At 40.6% G+C, this 17498-nt stretch overlaps 1 protein-coding gene across 1 annotated transcript in view; it reads right to left on the bottom strand.

Annotated features, from left to right (window-relative positions):
- The window catches only part of MYH9 (myosin heavy chain 9), a 70355-nt gene that overhangs the window by 38057 nt on the left and 14800 nt on the right, over positions 1 to 17498 (bottom strand). Inside the window, exons 2-5 of the mRNA XM_041416593.1 lie at positions 16303 to 16655; positions 11316 to 11472; positions 1076 to 1103; positions 253 to 346 (exon numbers count right to left, since the gene is read on the bottom strand). Coding sequence (XP_041272527.1) covers positions 253 to 346; positions 1076 to 1103; positions 11316 to 11472; positions 16303 to 16635 — 612 coding nt within the window. The 5' untranslated portion in view covers positions 16636 to 16655. The remainder of the gene's footprint in view (positions 1 to 252; positions 347 to 1075; positions 1104 to 11315; positions 11473 to 16302; positions 16656 to 17498) is intronic.

Here is a 17498-nt window from a genome sequence, read left to right as displayed (position 1 = left end):
AAGAGGTTGTGGATGAGTTTATGCCCACTGTAGATCCACTGAATTCAAAGGAGTTATGGCTTCGAACAGTGCTCCCTGACTTGCAATTTTTGACATCTTGTTGTTTCATAGTTCACTGACCTCCTCAGTCCCCTGACAGATGTTAACATCTAAGCTTCTACTGAGCAATGTGTCTTTCACCGACACCAGCCAATACATATTTAGTGTCCGAAGTCAGCAGAGCAATAAAGCATCATTAAACCTAGGTCTTACCTGGTCTTTTTTGGACTTGTGCGAGGAAGCAACATGAGCCAGATACTGAATAACCTTCTTGGTATTCTCTGTTTTACCAGCTCCAGATTCACCTCTGTAAAGAAAATCTACAAGTTATCCACAAACAAGATGTAAGGGGACATTATCATATTTCTAATCCCAAAAGGGCTACCGACATCCTTAACTGCATTCTGGCCATTGTAGACCCTCCCTTAAAAGCAAGGGAAAAAAAGCTGGACTGCAGCTGGACTGCAACATGGAAGGCAATAAAGAACTGTGCTTTTTAGTCACTTGGATTCAAAGACTGTCAAGTGGCTGAGGAATAGCTTGGAGGCTGCTGTAGCGGTTGGGGTGAAAGGTAATGAAGTAAATCTTTCAAACGGAAGCCTCATGACTGCAAGAAGAAACATAACAATTCCTCAAGCATGGCTGAGGGCCAATCAATTTTAGTGTGTCTAGAAGACAAGCTGCTGCATCAAGAGTATCTGTTACTCTATCAGCCTCATCAGTATGCATGTACTTAAACATAACAGCTGCATCAAATCTAAAGGATCACTGCAAGCCTTTTCCACTGACAAAGCTGTATTTCTTTAGTAGCTTGAGCACAGGGGCTCTTTCAAAGCCACCCTTCCTCCATTTATTACAAAAATTATTTTGCAGAAGGAATTATATATTGGAGGAATCGTAACAGGACTTGTCTTGACTCTCCATTGTTACCTGATTCTGTAATTCCACTACCAGCACTTAAGAAAGTCCCTCCTTTTTACAAGAATGTAAAAACAAACTCTGACATGCAGACAAACTGACAATTGGAAATACTCACGTGCAAAGGATGGATTGATCCTCTCGATCTAGAAGAAATTTTAAGAGAGTAGTCAGACTAGAACTCTAAAAGTACATTTCTCTGACAGAATGAAATCAACACCAAAGACACCAGGAACTTGTAAACACTGACAAGTATCTTCAGAAACACAGTCAAGTAACCCCTTCTCTGGCAAGACACCCACCTCCTACTATATGCCAAAGTGTAATGGCACCACAGCAACTTAGTTTTCTTCATCCAGAAAGAATATTATTTGTATTACAATTTTTCTACAAACACTAAAGAAGTCGCCTACTGACTGTTTCTTTATCACCCAGCTACAGTGTGATGTGCATCTCTACTTATTCTTCAGCCCCTATTGCAGTGGGCCCATACTGACTTAACAAAAGTTATCAGCAGAGCAGGGAAAAGGGAAGAGGTAGGGGGAAAGTGGGACAGCAACTGTTACAAATCCCTAAGTGCCTAAGATTCACATCAAACAGAGGCTTTCAGACCAAAACAAATGCTGGAGGCTCAGTGACAAAATATTTGTTACTTATTTTGTACAGACTGGACCCAAAAACTAGAAGACTGAGCAGCAGCCTACATCCTATACAGCTGGTTGTTTGTGGCATCATCCCCTATTGTATTAACACAGCAGTTGGTAACAACAGAAACCTTTTCTTTTCCATGTTGACATACCAGCAGACATACTAATGCCTGTGCTCAATTCCCAGCTGTGGATATCTTTCCAGTTACAGAACTTAATTCACCCAGCCCACTCACCGCTATCTTCACCCACATCTTTAACCTCCTGCCAGCATTCACCTATTATTCCACTTTGTTATGCACAGTCCAGTTCCACCATGCCTTCATCCCACAGCTCCTGCACCCACTCCACTGATTCTGCCCTGTTTCACTTTCACCCCTGCCCTCCACCCTGTGCCCACCCGCCTCCACGCAGGTTCTATCCCATTCCTTCACACCACCACGAATGAGCAAGGAGCACTAGGAAGACTGGAGAGTGCCTGTGCCTACACCAGAACAGCCTCAAGTAGCTTTTTCTCACCACAGGGACAGTGAAACATGGAACAGGTGGGCACAGCAAGTCACTGACTGACAGCCCACAAGAGCCACTGGGGCACTCAGAACACACTGTGCCACCAAACTCAAAATGCCCATTAGGCTGAGAGGTTTTTGGTTTTATGTTAGGTACTTGTTTGTTTTTTTTAAATCAAGACCAGAGGACTCCCAGATTATTCAGTCTGAGAAGCTCAGTAACACTGCAGCAGTTAGATTTCATTCAGGTATTGCCACTTTCCTTTTCCCACTCATTGCATTGGACTAACATCTACTCTCTAAAGAGAGAGAAAGCAAGCCCCAAACATCCATGAGAGCATGCCATCCACTGGATCTCTCCAATACGTTTTTTTCAGTAATTGGTGACATCCAACACCATGTTTTGTGTGACTGTCTCTACATTTTAGCTACTGGTTCTTTTTATTCCTTTTCCCCATAGCTCAGTATTCTTCCCACCAGACAGTACTTAGATGATATAATTAAGTCACAATTCAAGTTGTTTTGTGCAAGATAAAGAGATTGAGCTGTAATTAGGGAAGGGTTTCTAGTCTGATAGATTTCAAGTACCTAAAACCTTTCTATACCCTTAAACACTGCTGCTGCAAGCACATTTAGCATTTCAGTACTAACAGCACGAATGCCACATTAATCAAGAAAAATCTCCCATACACACAGCTTAAAAAGAGAGGAGTATATCTAGCCTTTGCACACATTTTTGTGGAATAAGGAAAGCCGGCAAACCTAACAGGTTTGAGATTCCATCTTAAAATATTCTGAAGCCAATAATGGAAGCATTAGGTTCACATGCTAAGTATACATATATATGCAACTCCTGCTCTTAAGTGTCTTTACTGGAAACAGATTGTATGTAGATGAGCACAAAAAATGAGAGGAAAATAATCTGCTTTTTTTCCTGTTAAAACTTAGAATATTACCTGCCATTACCCTGCTAATACTGTTCTCAGAAAGAGCATCAGTCCCAAGCCTGGGAGAAAGCAAGTAGAAGAAAATCACCACTCAAACAGTTTTGGCCTGGCAAATTCTTAAGCCTTCAAAACTAGACACTGCAGCTTTACTTAAATTGCATATTCATTTTTTCAAGTGCTGAATTTATTCATTGCCTTTGAGATATACACTCCTTTTGCTGAAGGCCAGGCCAAGAATAGATGTTAGCCAGCTCCAAAGGCCTCACACATTTAAGGTTCCCAGTGGGTCAAGGGCTCAGCAGGCACATGCCAGCCCTCTGCATGACTGGGCACTTTGAGGGTGGATCAGGGGAATAACTAATGACTCATTTATGGATTGCCTAAGGAAATGTATTCTTCAGTAGTACAACACCTGAGTACAATTCTGCACCACAAAGCAGCTATGTGAAAGGACAAGACTGTGCCTCTGAATAACATCTGACTTTCAAAAGCTTGAATAAAAACAAGCAGTTCACTTGTCCAGAAAAAGTTATGCTCACATTCAGGTACTACACAGGGTCTTCTAAGAGGTAGATTTGAGAGAAAGAAAAAAAAAAACATCTTAAAAAGGTAACTCTAAAAAAGGTGCTCCTTGTTGCTGGTAACCAGCTCTGATCTTGGAATTATGAGCTGGGGCTTCTCAAACAGGCAGTGGAACCCCAGGCACTTGAATAGCACCTGCTTTCCCATTTCCATCCTAGAGATGATCCAGCAAAAGAATACCAGTAAGCAGACAGATTAACTGACTGCTCAACAGAAAGAGATGATCAACATCAGATAACAGTACCAAGCAGTTCTTTGGCACTGAACACTTCCCAATCATGCCAAGTTTTCTCACACTTGATTGAGAAGTTCTTTCCAGCCTTGTTCCAGTAAGGCAAGGTAGCCACAGCACCCTGGCTTGACCCTAAGGAGTCCCAAATGGGCAAGCACAGGATTTTTCATCACCTTAACACAGAGCAAGGTGTTGAAAGGTGGTCAGGCAGGAAAAGTCACAGACGGTGTTTGAAATCCTCTTGGCATGAAGCTTTCCTCCCCCAGCACACTTTCCTGGTGGCCCACTGCAGCTGCCTTAGTCACCTCTGCTCTAAGTCAGCAGGATTGTACCTGCGAGTGCAGGCAAGCCTCTGGGAGCACGCAGACACTGCCATAAAAGGCAACATTCCTATTTGCAATCCGGGGGAAATTCTTTCCCAGGACTGCAAAGCAGCAGTCATTGGGATAGCTGGAATTCTTCTAATTGTGTATAGACAGACAACTCAAATAATGTATTGAGCAACAGGAAACTGGAGCCGACCAAAGGGGCAAAGAGCTAACACGTACAAAGCATAACTCTTAGATACTCTTCAAATTAAGAACAGTTTCAAATGCCAATATTTGTTCTCCATATGATACTGACTTGTGCCATCATGAATCAGAATTCAGTTGTCCAGGCAAGAGGCCACCTCCCCCCACCTTTTTTTTTTTCAAAGGATCATTCAACATGGGCATACTGCACTACTTCAGTCAGCACTTGCCTTTACTTCATTGTCAGTTGTGCAATCAACCTACTCAGCAAAAGAGAATGTGCTGGGTCCCATAAACTCAGTTGCTTATAATAACACAATCAAGAAATGCCTGATTAAAAGAAATCTGCACCTGCTTTTCAGTTCTAAACAGAGTCACTTATTAAAAACAATCCAGAATAACAACTCATTAGTTAATTATAGCAACAGTTCTGTATTTCAAACTAGCTGACAAGGAAAGCTTTTTATCTAAGCTCTTCTTCAGCTCTCATCACCATAGTATTCAAGTGATCACAAGACACAGCAGCCACAAACATCCAGAAATTCAGGAAGTAAAATATCCTTCAAATTTAAACTATGCAGCAGTATGGTATAATAAGATCAGTAGATTAATTTTTACTATGTAAAAAACCCCAAAACACGTAACCTTTACTTTCTTTCGTCCGAGAATAAACATTTTAGACTCCTCACTGCTTCAGCATACATTAAAAACTGAATTAAACCAAAATTTGTTTTCACAAGAGAGACATCATTGTACATTGAAAGTACTCAACCAAATATACTACTGCAAAACAAGTGTGAATGAATGTGAGTGTGAATGAAACGAGTGTGAATGAATGCTGAACTGCTGTGGTCAAATACATTGGCATAACTGATAAATTAATACAGCTCCAAAGTCTCGAATTTTGTTTTTAAATGTTTTGGGATGGGAGAAGAAAAAGATTAGAAAGCTAGAAGAGAATGTGCAATTTAAGCTCCACATCTCAGTTACAGAACATCCTACCAGGCCTTTATCACCCACTTCCTCTGCATGAGTGACTCGTTTCAAGCCTGTTCATCTCCATAAAAGGAGAAGTAATATAGCATTCACACAATGGTGACATCACCTCTGCAGCTAAGAGGAAGTGGAGCTGAAAGGCAAAGGCTTGGCTTGCAGTCCCCTGCCTATAGCTGACTCATTAAGGCTAAAAGCTTAAGCGCAGCTCACGGCACCACCCACCTCCCGACCGCAGCGTCTGGCAGGCCGCGGCAGCGCGGCCCTCGGCGCTCCCGGCCCGGGCTGCCCGGCCCAGCGACACTGCTGACCTAAAGCAACAATTGCCCTCAAATGCATCTAAGTGCTTCGACCACGCGGCCGTTCCAGCTCTTTACTGCCTCCTCAAAATCTCTTCCAACATCAACATAATTTTACATCCCGTGTCCTTTCCTCAGGGCTCTTAACACGGGAGGAGCCCCAGGGACCTGACACACTGTGCTACACAGAACAAGCCCATGGCATCAGACCTAATCAAGTACATTCACCGCGGTGCTTTAACCTACATGCCGGCTTGAACGGGATCAAAAACACTCCAGGGGAACACCGGAACAGAGCCCCAGAACCTGTTTTTGCACTGTCATTTAAAGAACATATTACAGGGAAGTTTCAAAATGCTAACAACTATCATCAAGTACAAAAAGAAAGAGAAATCAAATGAAGGAGAAACACAGCATATCCAAGACAGCTCTCAACAACAGAGCTTCAAGATGTTAAAAAAAAAAGAGAGAAAAAAAATCACTTAAGTTGGCAGGAATACTGCAGTGCTAAGATTCAGCTCTGCATTAGCTGAAGTTTGGAAACAGTCACAAGGAGAAAAGTAAATTTCATTTTTCAAAATGAAATATATCCTGCGGGCTCAAATGGAAATATTTATTCCCCCAAGACATTTTTGGACTAGAGCCCACATCTCCCCTTCTCTAGAACTCTTTAATTGAATCTGGAGTTAGCAGAAAACAAGTTGTAAGCTGTAATTTTAGGTGATGCAAATGTTTAGGAAGTCCTGACAGAAAAGAAAAACTAGTATAAAGCCTGCAAAAAGCTCAGGCACTCATGATACTAAAACAGTGAACTGCAGGGAGACTGACAGCAGGGGCTGAACCATTACATAAGTGACTGCCAGAGAAATCCTGCTCTGGTTTACAGGAATGAAGCAAAAAGGGTGTGGTAACTACTAAAAAACAAGTGGGCAACCGGATTCTTTTTTAGCTCCCTGTTCTCATGAAAACCACATCTCAAGACACAGATTTTTAGAGCTGCATTTAGAAATCTCAAGTAATTCAAAGCATGTAAAACATTTCTTAAGGAAATAAAAAAAAAAGTACGTATTTTCTTGCCCTTTGCATCAAAACAAATATCCTCCATAACTAGCATCCAAATTTCATGTTGCCCTTTGCATAAGAAATTTGGACAAATCTGGAAAATACAGTTGTGAAACCACAGGCTATATTCTTTGGCGTTTTAGTGGAAAAAGAACTTGACCTTTACATGCAACTTGAAAGGGACATGTGTGCCTCTACATAATCTGAGCAGGTCTCAACTGAGAAGCACTGACAGTTTATTATATAGAAAAGAAATATGTACTTTGGGACAGTGCATTATATAGTGCAGCATAGCAGCCCAATGCTAAGAAGCAAGCTGAGAAATTACTTGGAAGCAAGCAAATTAAAACAGAAGTGTTCTGCTAGCTAGGAAACTTAGAGAAATATGCAAACATTTAAGAATTACAAACAAAACACTTGAAGGTCTACAGGAATATTTTACAGGAATAGATCCAGAGGACTGTCTTTTGTGAAAATCACAAGTGGCCCCAAGGTGCAAGTGAGTATCTTCAAAGCAAGTGATTTGTCTTTTGACACCTAACACTGTGTTTCCTCACTTAATGTAACAAGGTGTCACTAAAAAATTATGAAGTTACTGTGCTTCAGTTTTTTTTCTTTTAACCAGCAAACCTACTAACTAAAGACTACCTAACTCCCAGGTGAACACCAGCACAGTTCTGGGTACACAGGTCCCTTTGCAGACTAATCCATCAAGGTCAAGGAGGGTTTAATCATTGCTCAGTGATTTTCAGAGTTTTGTTAGGTGAAACATTAGGAACTCTCCAATAATGTGGAGAGATGGAATACATTCATTAGCTACGTGCTGTCTATTCCCTCTCCCACCTATCTCAGTCCAACAGGTCTAAGCTTTGTAGACCAGAATCACCATACTCACCTAACCTATTACAGAAGTTTCAGACACTTCTCAGAGCATTAAACAGATACCATGTTCCAGATACCAATGAAATTTATATCTTCTATCACTAGAAAATTCCCTATTTATGTTCCAAACAGACAAACAGGTGCTGTTTAACCACTTTAAAATACGTTTTTCTAAATTGAGGCCCTTGAGGCAGTGAATTGAGGCAAAGAATGTACCTCCTTAGTATACATCAACTGCATTAGAAAAAGGATTTATTTGCTCAAGACACCACTCCACTTGCAGGCACTGTGCTTCAATCATTAGCACCAGAAGAATAATTCTTCTGAAAGCAGATCTGAGACTTCTGGCATCCAGGTTACCCAGGGAACAGAAACATTAAGACAAGTGGTTGTTTTCTCTAAAAGCAAAAATGTTACACTTTTTTGAGAGTTCTGTTCTTGAAGCACAAGAAGTCTCTCCAGGTAACATGTAGCAAAAATATGTTTTCATCTCATTTCTGAGAGTCACAGTCTTGGGTCTGAGAAAGAAAGGGAAAAACCCCAATAACAACAAACAATCCACTCTGAACATGTCCTTCACCATTTTATTTCTTCAAGCAAGTACTTCTGGGAAAAAAATAACAAAAAGCAATATAATCTCCTGGAATACCGAAGTGCCCTAACGCTTCTGTCAATGAAGTAACCAGGAAATACAAGAAGACCACCAAGCTCACACACCGTACAGATGCCTGAAAAGGGTTAAATAGTTTGTGGATTAGCAGAGGTTGGAACAAAACTCTCGTCTTCCTCTCCCTTCCTGATGAACCATCCCTTTTGAAAGCCCTGCTTATTCAAATACCATAAGTTGACTGAAAACCAACCAAAAAAAAAAAAATCAGAGTCCAATCAATTGACGACTGAAAACCAACAAAAAAAAAAAAAAAAATCAGAGTCCAAATCAATTGACACAAAGCTTTTCCACACTGTCAGTTTAAGAGCGAGCTATACCCTGTGCTGACAGAAGTCAGAGTCAAGTCAGCTTGCTATCCTTCTCCAGGCCATGAAGGATTCCCAGTCTTCAGGGCTCTGAAAGTAACCTAGGGAAGGCAGCCTAATCCTAAATGCCTCTGGCTCCTGTGGAGCACCCGACCCTTTCATCTTCTATTCTCTGTACAGATTCCTGCCATACCACTGGCTGCTGCACCAAACCTCCCCCACCGCTGAGCAAAACCCAGAAAGTGGAATAGGAATGTTGCTTTCCATTCCCCTCGAGGCTAGCAGGACCAGAGACACTGCAACAACCTACTACTCACCCTCACTCCCAGTAGCAGACATTGGAATGCTACTGCTACCCTTTGAAACAAGGAAATAAGGCAATAAATAACCCTAAAGCAATCTCTAGAGGTCTTGTAGCACACACAGGTAACTGTGAAACCACACAGAAAAATCTTTCCAAACCTAGTTAAACAGATCAAGGCAGGTAAGTTCAAAAGCTAACTGGGAATGATATTCATATCAACAAGCATTACAATAAGTCAGCAACAAGGTAGCGTAAACTAGGCAAAGAAGAGCTGGGGTAAGCCTCTAGACTGTCAATACTGCTGAAAATACAGCATAGCTAGAATTGTTCTGGGAAAGGTAAACACTCCAGCAGACCTCATAGCAACTTTCCCATGCTTGGAAAACACAGGCAGAGCTGCCATTCTTCAGCTCTGTACAACAAAGCAAGTCAAGTCTGGGATTTCCAAGTTTTAGACATCATCCAAGCAGTGGTCTGAGAGAGACATCACCTCTTTTCAACAGGAAAGAAAATACCCACATAGATTAATCACTACCTCTGAACCACCATCAGACCAAGGAAGGTCACCTGTCCCCTGATGCAGAATTGCAGCTATTTGGAGATCTTCTGTCACACACTGATATACCTGGCAGGGACGAAGGACAAGATGCAGGCACATGCACTTTCAAGTGGTTTAACTGTTGTCTATAAGGGAAAAAGACTTCTTCAGTCTCCTCACAACACTGCCAAAGAAACTGTTTCTGATTCTATGTAGACAAGATTTCTTGCTAGGAACACTAACTTTGCTACAGATAAGTCAATAGCTTGTTTAACAAAAATACAAATCAGTGCTTGAGCTAATAAGGAGCAGGCAACTGATGGAAGGAAGTAATAAAAGAAGGAAAAGTGTAATGAGGTTTATGGACAACATTCTGCTGTGTAAAATACAGGTGGAGCATCTGTTCTTGACCATATCATGGCAGATCCAGTCTTTCTCTAAGGGAAGTGAGATCCTCTAGAGGTTCAGGTTCACACGTTTTTATCTTCTGAATGCAGCATTCATCTCAGAGTAACACACCAGCAGTATGGCTGTATTTCTTCAAGACCTGCCACATCTTCAGCAAATTGCCACCAACACCGTGCCACCAGTCCACTTCAGCATGTCTGTGTACTCACCCTTCTCCATCCCAGGCTTTTACAAATATAGATTAACTGATCCATCTCATGAGCTCACCCCTGTGCTCTGCCCTGCATGGCACCATGTTTTAGCAACCTTTATCAGCTTTCCCCACACTAAGTTTGTTGGAAGACACTAACACAGGTCAGTGGATGGAGATTTTCTCTCTTCCCACTTTGGGAACCGATATCATTATAGTCCTCCTATGCAAGGTGCAAGGGGTAGCAAGGGCAGGTGAAAAGCAGAACTCAAACTGAGACTAATGAGAATTTTAAAGCATGATTTTATTATATCTGGACTTTGCTCAAAAATGTGATGCTAGTGACAAGACCTAGGGGGAACAAACACCTTAATCATTTCTAGGCATCAAAAGATAAAGGAGTAGTAACAATCACACAGGCACACCAAAACAAACTGTCCATTACATGCTTTAAACCTTACAAAGTATGCCTCCCCATAAAACCCAGGTAACAAACAGGAAGAAAAGTACAAAATACCTCCACACCTGAACCTCTCCAAGCATCACACACACCACCACTGGCTGTGAAAAACCTCCTCTCAGAACCAAGGATATGCACAATGCATTCAGAGATGCATATTTAGAAGTCTTCAAGTGATGAACAGGTAGCAGATAATATCCACAGTTCTCTGATTCTCAGTTGTATAATGTGGAGTGAAATAGGTCTGTCCATTTGCTTTCTTTTATTCCATGAAAAGGCAACAGATGTACTTAATTTTCACTGATAGTGAGTTTTATTAACAAAGTAAGAATATAACCAAACAAACAAATCTTGACAGTAATGCTACCATTGACCATAACACTTCAAAACATAGGTTATACTAAGCTTGATCCCCCCAGCCAGATTGTGCAATTGGATTTTAAGCTGGCTTTGTTAAAAGCCTCTATCAACAGTACACATACCTGCCCACCTACAGCTACCTCAATTCACAGGCTCATCACTGAGATGGAAAATTTGCTACCTCGGTTTTCCTTGCCTGCTTCTCTGAACCTCACGCTTTCACACCAGCCTGTCCTTTATGTCAAACTTAGCTCTCACCAGACTTTTTGTATGGTTCTTCAATCCACTACAGCAGGAGAGAGCTATTCAACTGAACACAAAAGCTGGTACCAAGTAGTGTCTGTAAGCAAGGATGATAATGCCTTTTGATATCAGTGAGTTGTTGTTCTCCTACAGTGTTTTGACTGCAACCTTGATTTGTGATTTCAACAAGAGTCATTATCTCAGTCAGCACTCACCTTGCATCATACTCCTGTAGGCTGTGTCTGTGATGGCATAGATATGAGGGGGCATTTCATGTCTCTTTTTGCCTTTGTACATCTCCACTATTTCTTCTGAGTATATGGGCAGGTTCTTGTAAGGATTGATTACCACGCAGAACAGGCCTGAATAGGTCTGGAAAGAAAACACCCAGCAAATAGAGACAGAAATTAAAAATGCTGTATACTTGAATATTTTAACAGTACATTACTTGAAAAAACAAACAAACCAAACAGTGCTTTTTTAATTACTTCCAGTGATGCCATGTGGAATGTTTCCCACTAGGCAATATTAGAATCTGAGGAACAGCCAAAGTCCTATCACCTTGACCAGTACTCAATTCTTGCAAGTGTGCCCTGAACACCAACTGACCCATTAGTCACACTGATATCACTGGTCTGCTCCCCAGCTAATTAACAGTCCACTAGGACTGGCTTTTCTTCCTTTCAAAGGTCCTATACTCAAAGTCAAGTGCCATTTTATTATATAATGTAGGTGCTTAGCTCCAAAATACATACATTTTATGTTGTGTCTCATGCTTGATATGGATTTATCTGGTAAATGATCACTAAACAAAATAGAACCTCAAGCCAAAATAGTTACTAAAAGAAAAATAAGACCAGCATAGTCCTGAGGCGTTTTCAAGACCACTGGACTATGCCTAAGGCAGTGCTATCCTGTTCTGAATGGGAAGCAGGATTAGATGGCCTCCTGAAGACCCTCCAAGCCTGAACACTTTCATGATTTGTAATGTACCACGTATTACTAGAACTAGATTCAAATTTTAAGATCAGCAATGTATAGTATGTTCGGTATGTACGTTTAGAATGCTCAGTATTGTTCTGAACCAGTCAAAATAGAAAACGATTCTTAAGTAGTCCATGCTAAAAGAGTCAGCAATATATTCCAAAGCTTACTTCTAATTCATATCAAATGGTTAATTCATTATCTATGACAGCAAACTTCCATTTCTCAATTGGTTTCCACTGGCTTAAATTGCACAGGTCTGAGGGAATACAACTGTTAAAACACTTCCAGTGAAAAAATTAAGCTTCTTTAAAAAAACCCCACAAATCCAAACGTTGAGATCTGAGTACCTAAAAAAAAAAAAAAAAAAACCAAAAACAAACACCCAACAAATTTTTTACTTGCAAAGGAAATAAGAAGAGCAGAGGCTTCTTAGATATTTCCTAGACATTCTAAGAATAGCATTCCAAGCCCTGCTCCTGGGGCTTAGTGCTATCCTAGCTCCCTGTCAACTTTAGAAGCAGCTGTTTGAAACATCTGGAGATAAGCAGCTTTCTACGGCAACTTGCAGTGCTACCAGAAGAGAGTACATTTGGCACTTTTTATTTCTATTGCCTAGATATCTTCTATTGTTTGCTCAATGAAAAAAGAGCTCTTTGGAGTGGTAAAGAGTTCTCCACAAGGAGCACAGAGAGTGCTTAATCAGATTTAGCTCCTTAGCTAAAGGTAAGGATTAGATGGCAGCGATCAGAAGGGTGAAAATAGCATCTACTACACAGTTTCTGGTAGTAGATGTAGTTTACGTCCAAACTTTCTACATGCTGGCTTAACACTAAGTAACAAGTCCACTGTTACATGCAGCAGATTCACATGTCCCCTAGGAAGTAAGTTTTTCATGGATATTTAAGGTTTCTTTCCCACATCACAGTATAAACAATCAAGATATGTTTCCAGACCTGCTCTTTTTTTCCCTCCTTTTTTTCCATTCATTTTTTAAAATATCTGAGGACTATTTGAATGGCTTACAGAAAATACAAAATGTCTTTCCAAAGTGGAAAACTATGAAAGTTGGCTAAAAACCTTCTGGCATAGTACTTCTAAAGTTCCAGGAAGCTAAGCTTCTAGTCAGGTTAGGTTTCAGGTAGTGCTGGAAGGGAGCAGTTTAAGGAGTTTACAGTAACTAAGCCAGCAATGCCAGTTCCTTTTGCCTCAGTTTTAGCTCTCCATCAAGTCTGACAGCACTTGCACAGCACAGAATAAAAGCTCGAAGGCTGGGTGATGCTTTCCTGACCTTTGACTACACCAGTGGAACACAGAGTAGGACAAAGAGACAGAAATGGGTCAATGCAGGAGCAGCATGTTCACAGTGCACACAAGTCCACAAGGAAGGTAGAGCTTTCTTAGCTGTATATGTGTGTCTCTTCACGGCTGTGACTGCTGACAAATTAGAATGGTTGCTTTTCAAGTAAGTAGAGCTCATGTCTAAAGCCACCCGAGGGATGAGAGCAGCAGTTTAGTTAGAAAAGGGAACACATTCATTTCACTTAGCGTGGTGAAGCCATGAAGCAAGTATGCAAGAAGCAGCTACCACCTTCTTCCAGCATTCTGCTTGCCAGGAGAAATACCTAAGGGAAGTTTCCAAGCAGTAAAACGACCTCAGCTGTGTGAAGGGATATTTTTGTCTAATAAAGATGGGCAACTAATTATGGCTGGGATAAGAAACTGAGTAAGACCACCACATCATAACTGCTGGCTGAGCCCACTGACAGTTTCATATAGGAAGCAAGCTGAGTTGTATGAATAAGCAGAAGCTGCCAGCCCTACCACAGAGAAGACAAGAGTTATCTTCATCTTATTGAAGTACAAATAAAGACTCATATGCATAAATCCCTGAATTGAACCCAAGGTTCCAATTCAAAGGCTCATCTACCATAACCATAGCTGACTTGGTATTCTATACTTTGTCTCAGACATTACTATCTCAAAATAGAATTCTGGCATTACCTTTCACTAACTATTTCAAGTGACACACCCACCAAACTGGAACCAGTTTTATTTTTCTAACTGCTAAACTAACTCTGATGAGGTGAAAGGACCATCTGCAGCATGGCACAAAGCTGACAGCATCAGAAAATTTATTTTCCAGTAACAGTTAACTTCAATAAAATAACTGGAATGTGTAAGATTGAGTTTTGAGTTTCACACTGAATACAAACAAAGCAGTTCAGGTAAGCAAAAATGATTCACAAAAGCTGAAAATGACCTTTTGATAAAGGATTCCAAAAAGAAAGGGTTAATATGAAAGACAGTCTCTTAGCAAGTCACCTCAGTGCAAAACTGATCCACACATGGAAACAGTAAAATGGTGTTTGGAGTCAAGCTCTTAGTTCTTGAACTGTTTGACTCCTCACTCAAAATTTGCCTGAACCAGCAATAAGATTTCCCCCTTTGTATTACAGGATAGAAAGACAGAAAAATAAAGATAAATAAAAAGGAGAAAAGAAAATAACTTATAAAAACACACAGTCCTGCTGCCAAATAGGAAAGAAAGGAAAAGAACAGAACTAAACTACGCCTGCAGTCTTTGCAGAGCCATTTATGCTGGAGATGCACTGCGTCTACTCCCTTTCTTCAAGCGGATTAATGATCAACTAACAGCCACTCCAATGAAAGTATTTTAAGCCTTCTCATTAATCTCCTGACTTGCTGAGAACTGCTGACAGGTGAGATCAGTCCATTTCACAAGTGCACAGGAACACAGTTTTGGCAAGACTTAGATTCTGTAATAGAGAAACACTGTGCAAGGTTTGCTTGGGTGAAGGGTGTGGGGATTTTTTACAAAAAAAATCTTACAATCTTCTTACAATCCAATCAGAAGAACTCAATTTATTAGTCACAGACCATGTCTGAAATTTCAGATGGTATCTTGCAATACATGTGAAACAGCCCATTGCACAGGATACAACAGACCTTGAGACACTGCTGAATTATTTTCAACAATTATTATATAATGTAGCAGTGTTTCCTACTCTAAAAATGTTACATATGGATCTTGCATATCCTATTTCATCTGAATACCAAGATTTTTTCCATCTGAGAGTAGATTTTGACCAATAGTGGAAGGAGTTGTTAACTACAAAAATAATAAGCCACATCAACCTCCAATCACATCAGCTCTCAAATTTTGACATCAGACTGTGGAAGTCAGACTAAATTTGTATCAGCCTTGATCTTTCAGATAGTCTCTGACAATTTCTCCAAGAGTCATCTGTACGCCTTCATGCCACTCCAGAAGAGCAGACACAGCACTATTAAGCCATTAATTTCTCCCTTGTGCTCTCTCTAGTCCTGTTTTAACCAATCACTGCATACAAATTTTACATTACTGCTGAGTTTAACAACTCGTTCTAGAACTGCAGAGTATTAATAAAACAGAAACCAGCATGACCAATATCTGCTTGCTAAACATAGACAACATGAAGGGGAAAATTAGAAGGGAACTGAAGAACCAGGTAATGATCACTAAACAAGGTTCCAAAGTCTCCTTCCCCACCTTTCCCTATTTATTGCCTTTGGTATTCAGTGAAGTGGTTGCTACCTGCTTCATTGGGTATGACCCTTGGTCCCATAAATGGTATCTGTTATTTACACAGCAACAAGAAGCAGCAATCTCTGCTCTTGTCCATTTGGGGATGGAAAGAAAAGCAACATTTCCTATCTGTAAGTACATGCAGGCACACGTTTCTTCTCTAGGAAGATGCTCTGAGGTCCACACAAAAAGCTTGGCACTAGCATTCTTTCCCACTGAAGCTCCAGACATGAGAAACACATTTCAGATGCTGGGTGGATTGGGACTGTGTTTTTATTATTATTATTATTTGGTTAGGTTCAGATCAGACTCGCTGTTTACCACTATCCAACTGCTCTTGTGTCTTGCTAACAAAGTTAAAAGGCATTCAAAACATCCTGCAAACAAAGACATTCAAACATTAAAGCCAGATTTATCGTGGCATTCCTTAAAAGCTTCAACATTAACTAGAGGGGGATTGGCATAGTTTAGTGAAAAAATTTTAAGTAGAGGGAAGAAGGTAAGTCACATGATGAGTTGTGTATAGGGGCAACGAAAGGCTAACATACACATTTAGGAGCAAAGCAATTACATTAAATTCACACACTATGTAATCAGGAACTCCTACCCCAGCAGACAATATTACTTACATAGATCAGTCCTGAGTAGTATCTCTCCTTCAAGTTGTGAAGCACAGAAGCCTCATTCAGGCACGTGAGCTCTGCCATATCTTCTACTTTAGAGAATTTGGGGGGGTTCATCTTCTGGATGTCATCCTTATTTACTTTCACCTTCTTTCCATTCTCTGCCAGCTCCACGATGGCTTCATCTCCTACTTCTTCCTTCAGGCTAGCTGCCTCAAAGCCATTCTTCTCTGAGGGAACCCATACCAGCTTCTTAGCTGCCCAGTCAGCCTGAGTCAGGGGGTTATTGATGATGTTTTTGTCCACATAAAGGTACTTATCTGCGTCTCTTTGCGACATTGTGGTTTACAGCTGGGGACCTGTGAAGAGAGGATGAAACAAAGAAAAAGGTTATTTTTAAAGCCTCAAATTGCCTTGCAACTTCTCAGAGGCAGACAGGCACATGCTAAGTACTCTGAATCCCTGGTCATTAGAGCATGCCTCTCCCTTCTTTAATTTCATGTTAGTAAGCACTGCTAAAGTTGTCAAACTTCCAATAAGGCCAAGGTTTTGCTTGCCAAGAGTATGAAAAAAACCAAACTAGCAAGCAGTTTATAAAAAATCCCAAAACCTACAACAAAACACTGTCCGTTAAGCATTTGGAAGCCATTATTTGGCAGAAAAGAGGAAGCAGATTAAAGTGGCAAGCAACAAAAGATTTGTGCCAACCCTCATAGCATCAGACACTATGTCAGTAACATTCAGGTCAAGATTAACCCTTCACTGCTCTATTGGCAGAGATATTGGCTCAGAAATAAAATCATAAATGTGTAATCAACACTTTTACTTTGTAGCTCTTTACTCTGACAAGCTATAAATCAAAAACCACAACTTCTCAGAAATGTCAACTACCAGCCTAAAATGTGAGGTGTGCTTTGCTTCTAAAAGATAGCAGAAATTTGCAGACACCAGTTATGACTGATATTGGATACTTTCCATCACCAGCTTAGTAGTAATACCCAGCCCACCAGTTTATATCTTTTTTTTTTTTCACTAGATAATGTTCAGTAGCAAAATATATCCAAGATGGTTACAGAACAAACCAGGAAATTTTACAGGTAAATATCTTCTAATAACATCCTTCTATGAAGCTGTGGTCAAATAGAGGAGAGAGTTTCATCCCTACAAAAGGGAGACTTAGGCGGCATACTTGAAAAATGGCA

This window comes from Onychostruthus taczanowskii, unplaced genomic scaffold, assembly GCF_017590055.1.
Source record: "Onychostruthus taczanowskii isolate IOZ18803 unplaced genomic scaffold, ASM1759005v1 scaffold53, whole genome shotgun sequence".
In the NCBI taxonomy this organism is placed as follows: domain Eukaryota; kingdom Metazoa; phylum Chordata; class Aves; order Passeriformes; family Passeridae; genus Onychostruthus; species Onychostruthus taczanowskii.
The sequence above is the reverse complement of the archived record's forward strand: the minus strand, read 5'-3'. Positions and strand labels throughout refer to the sequence as shown.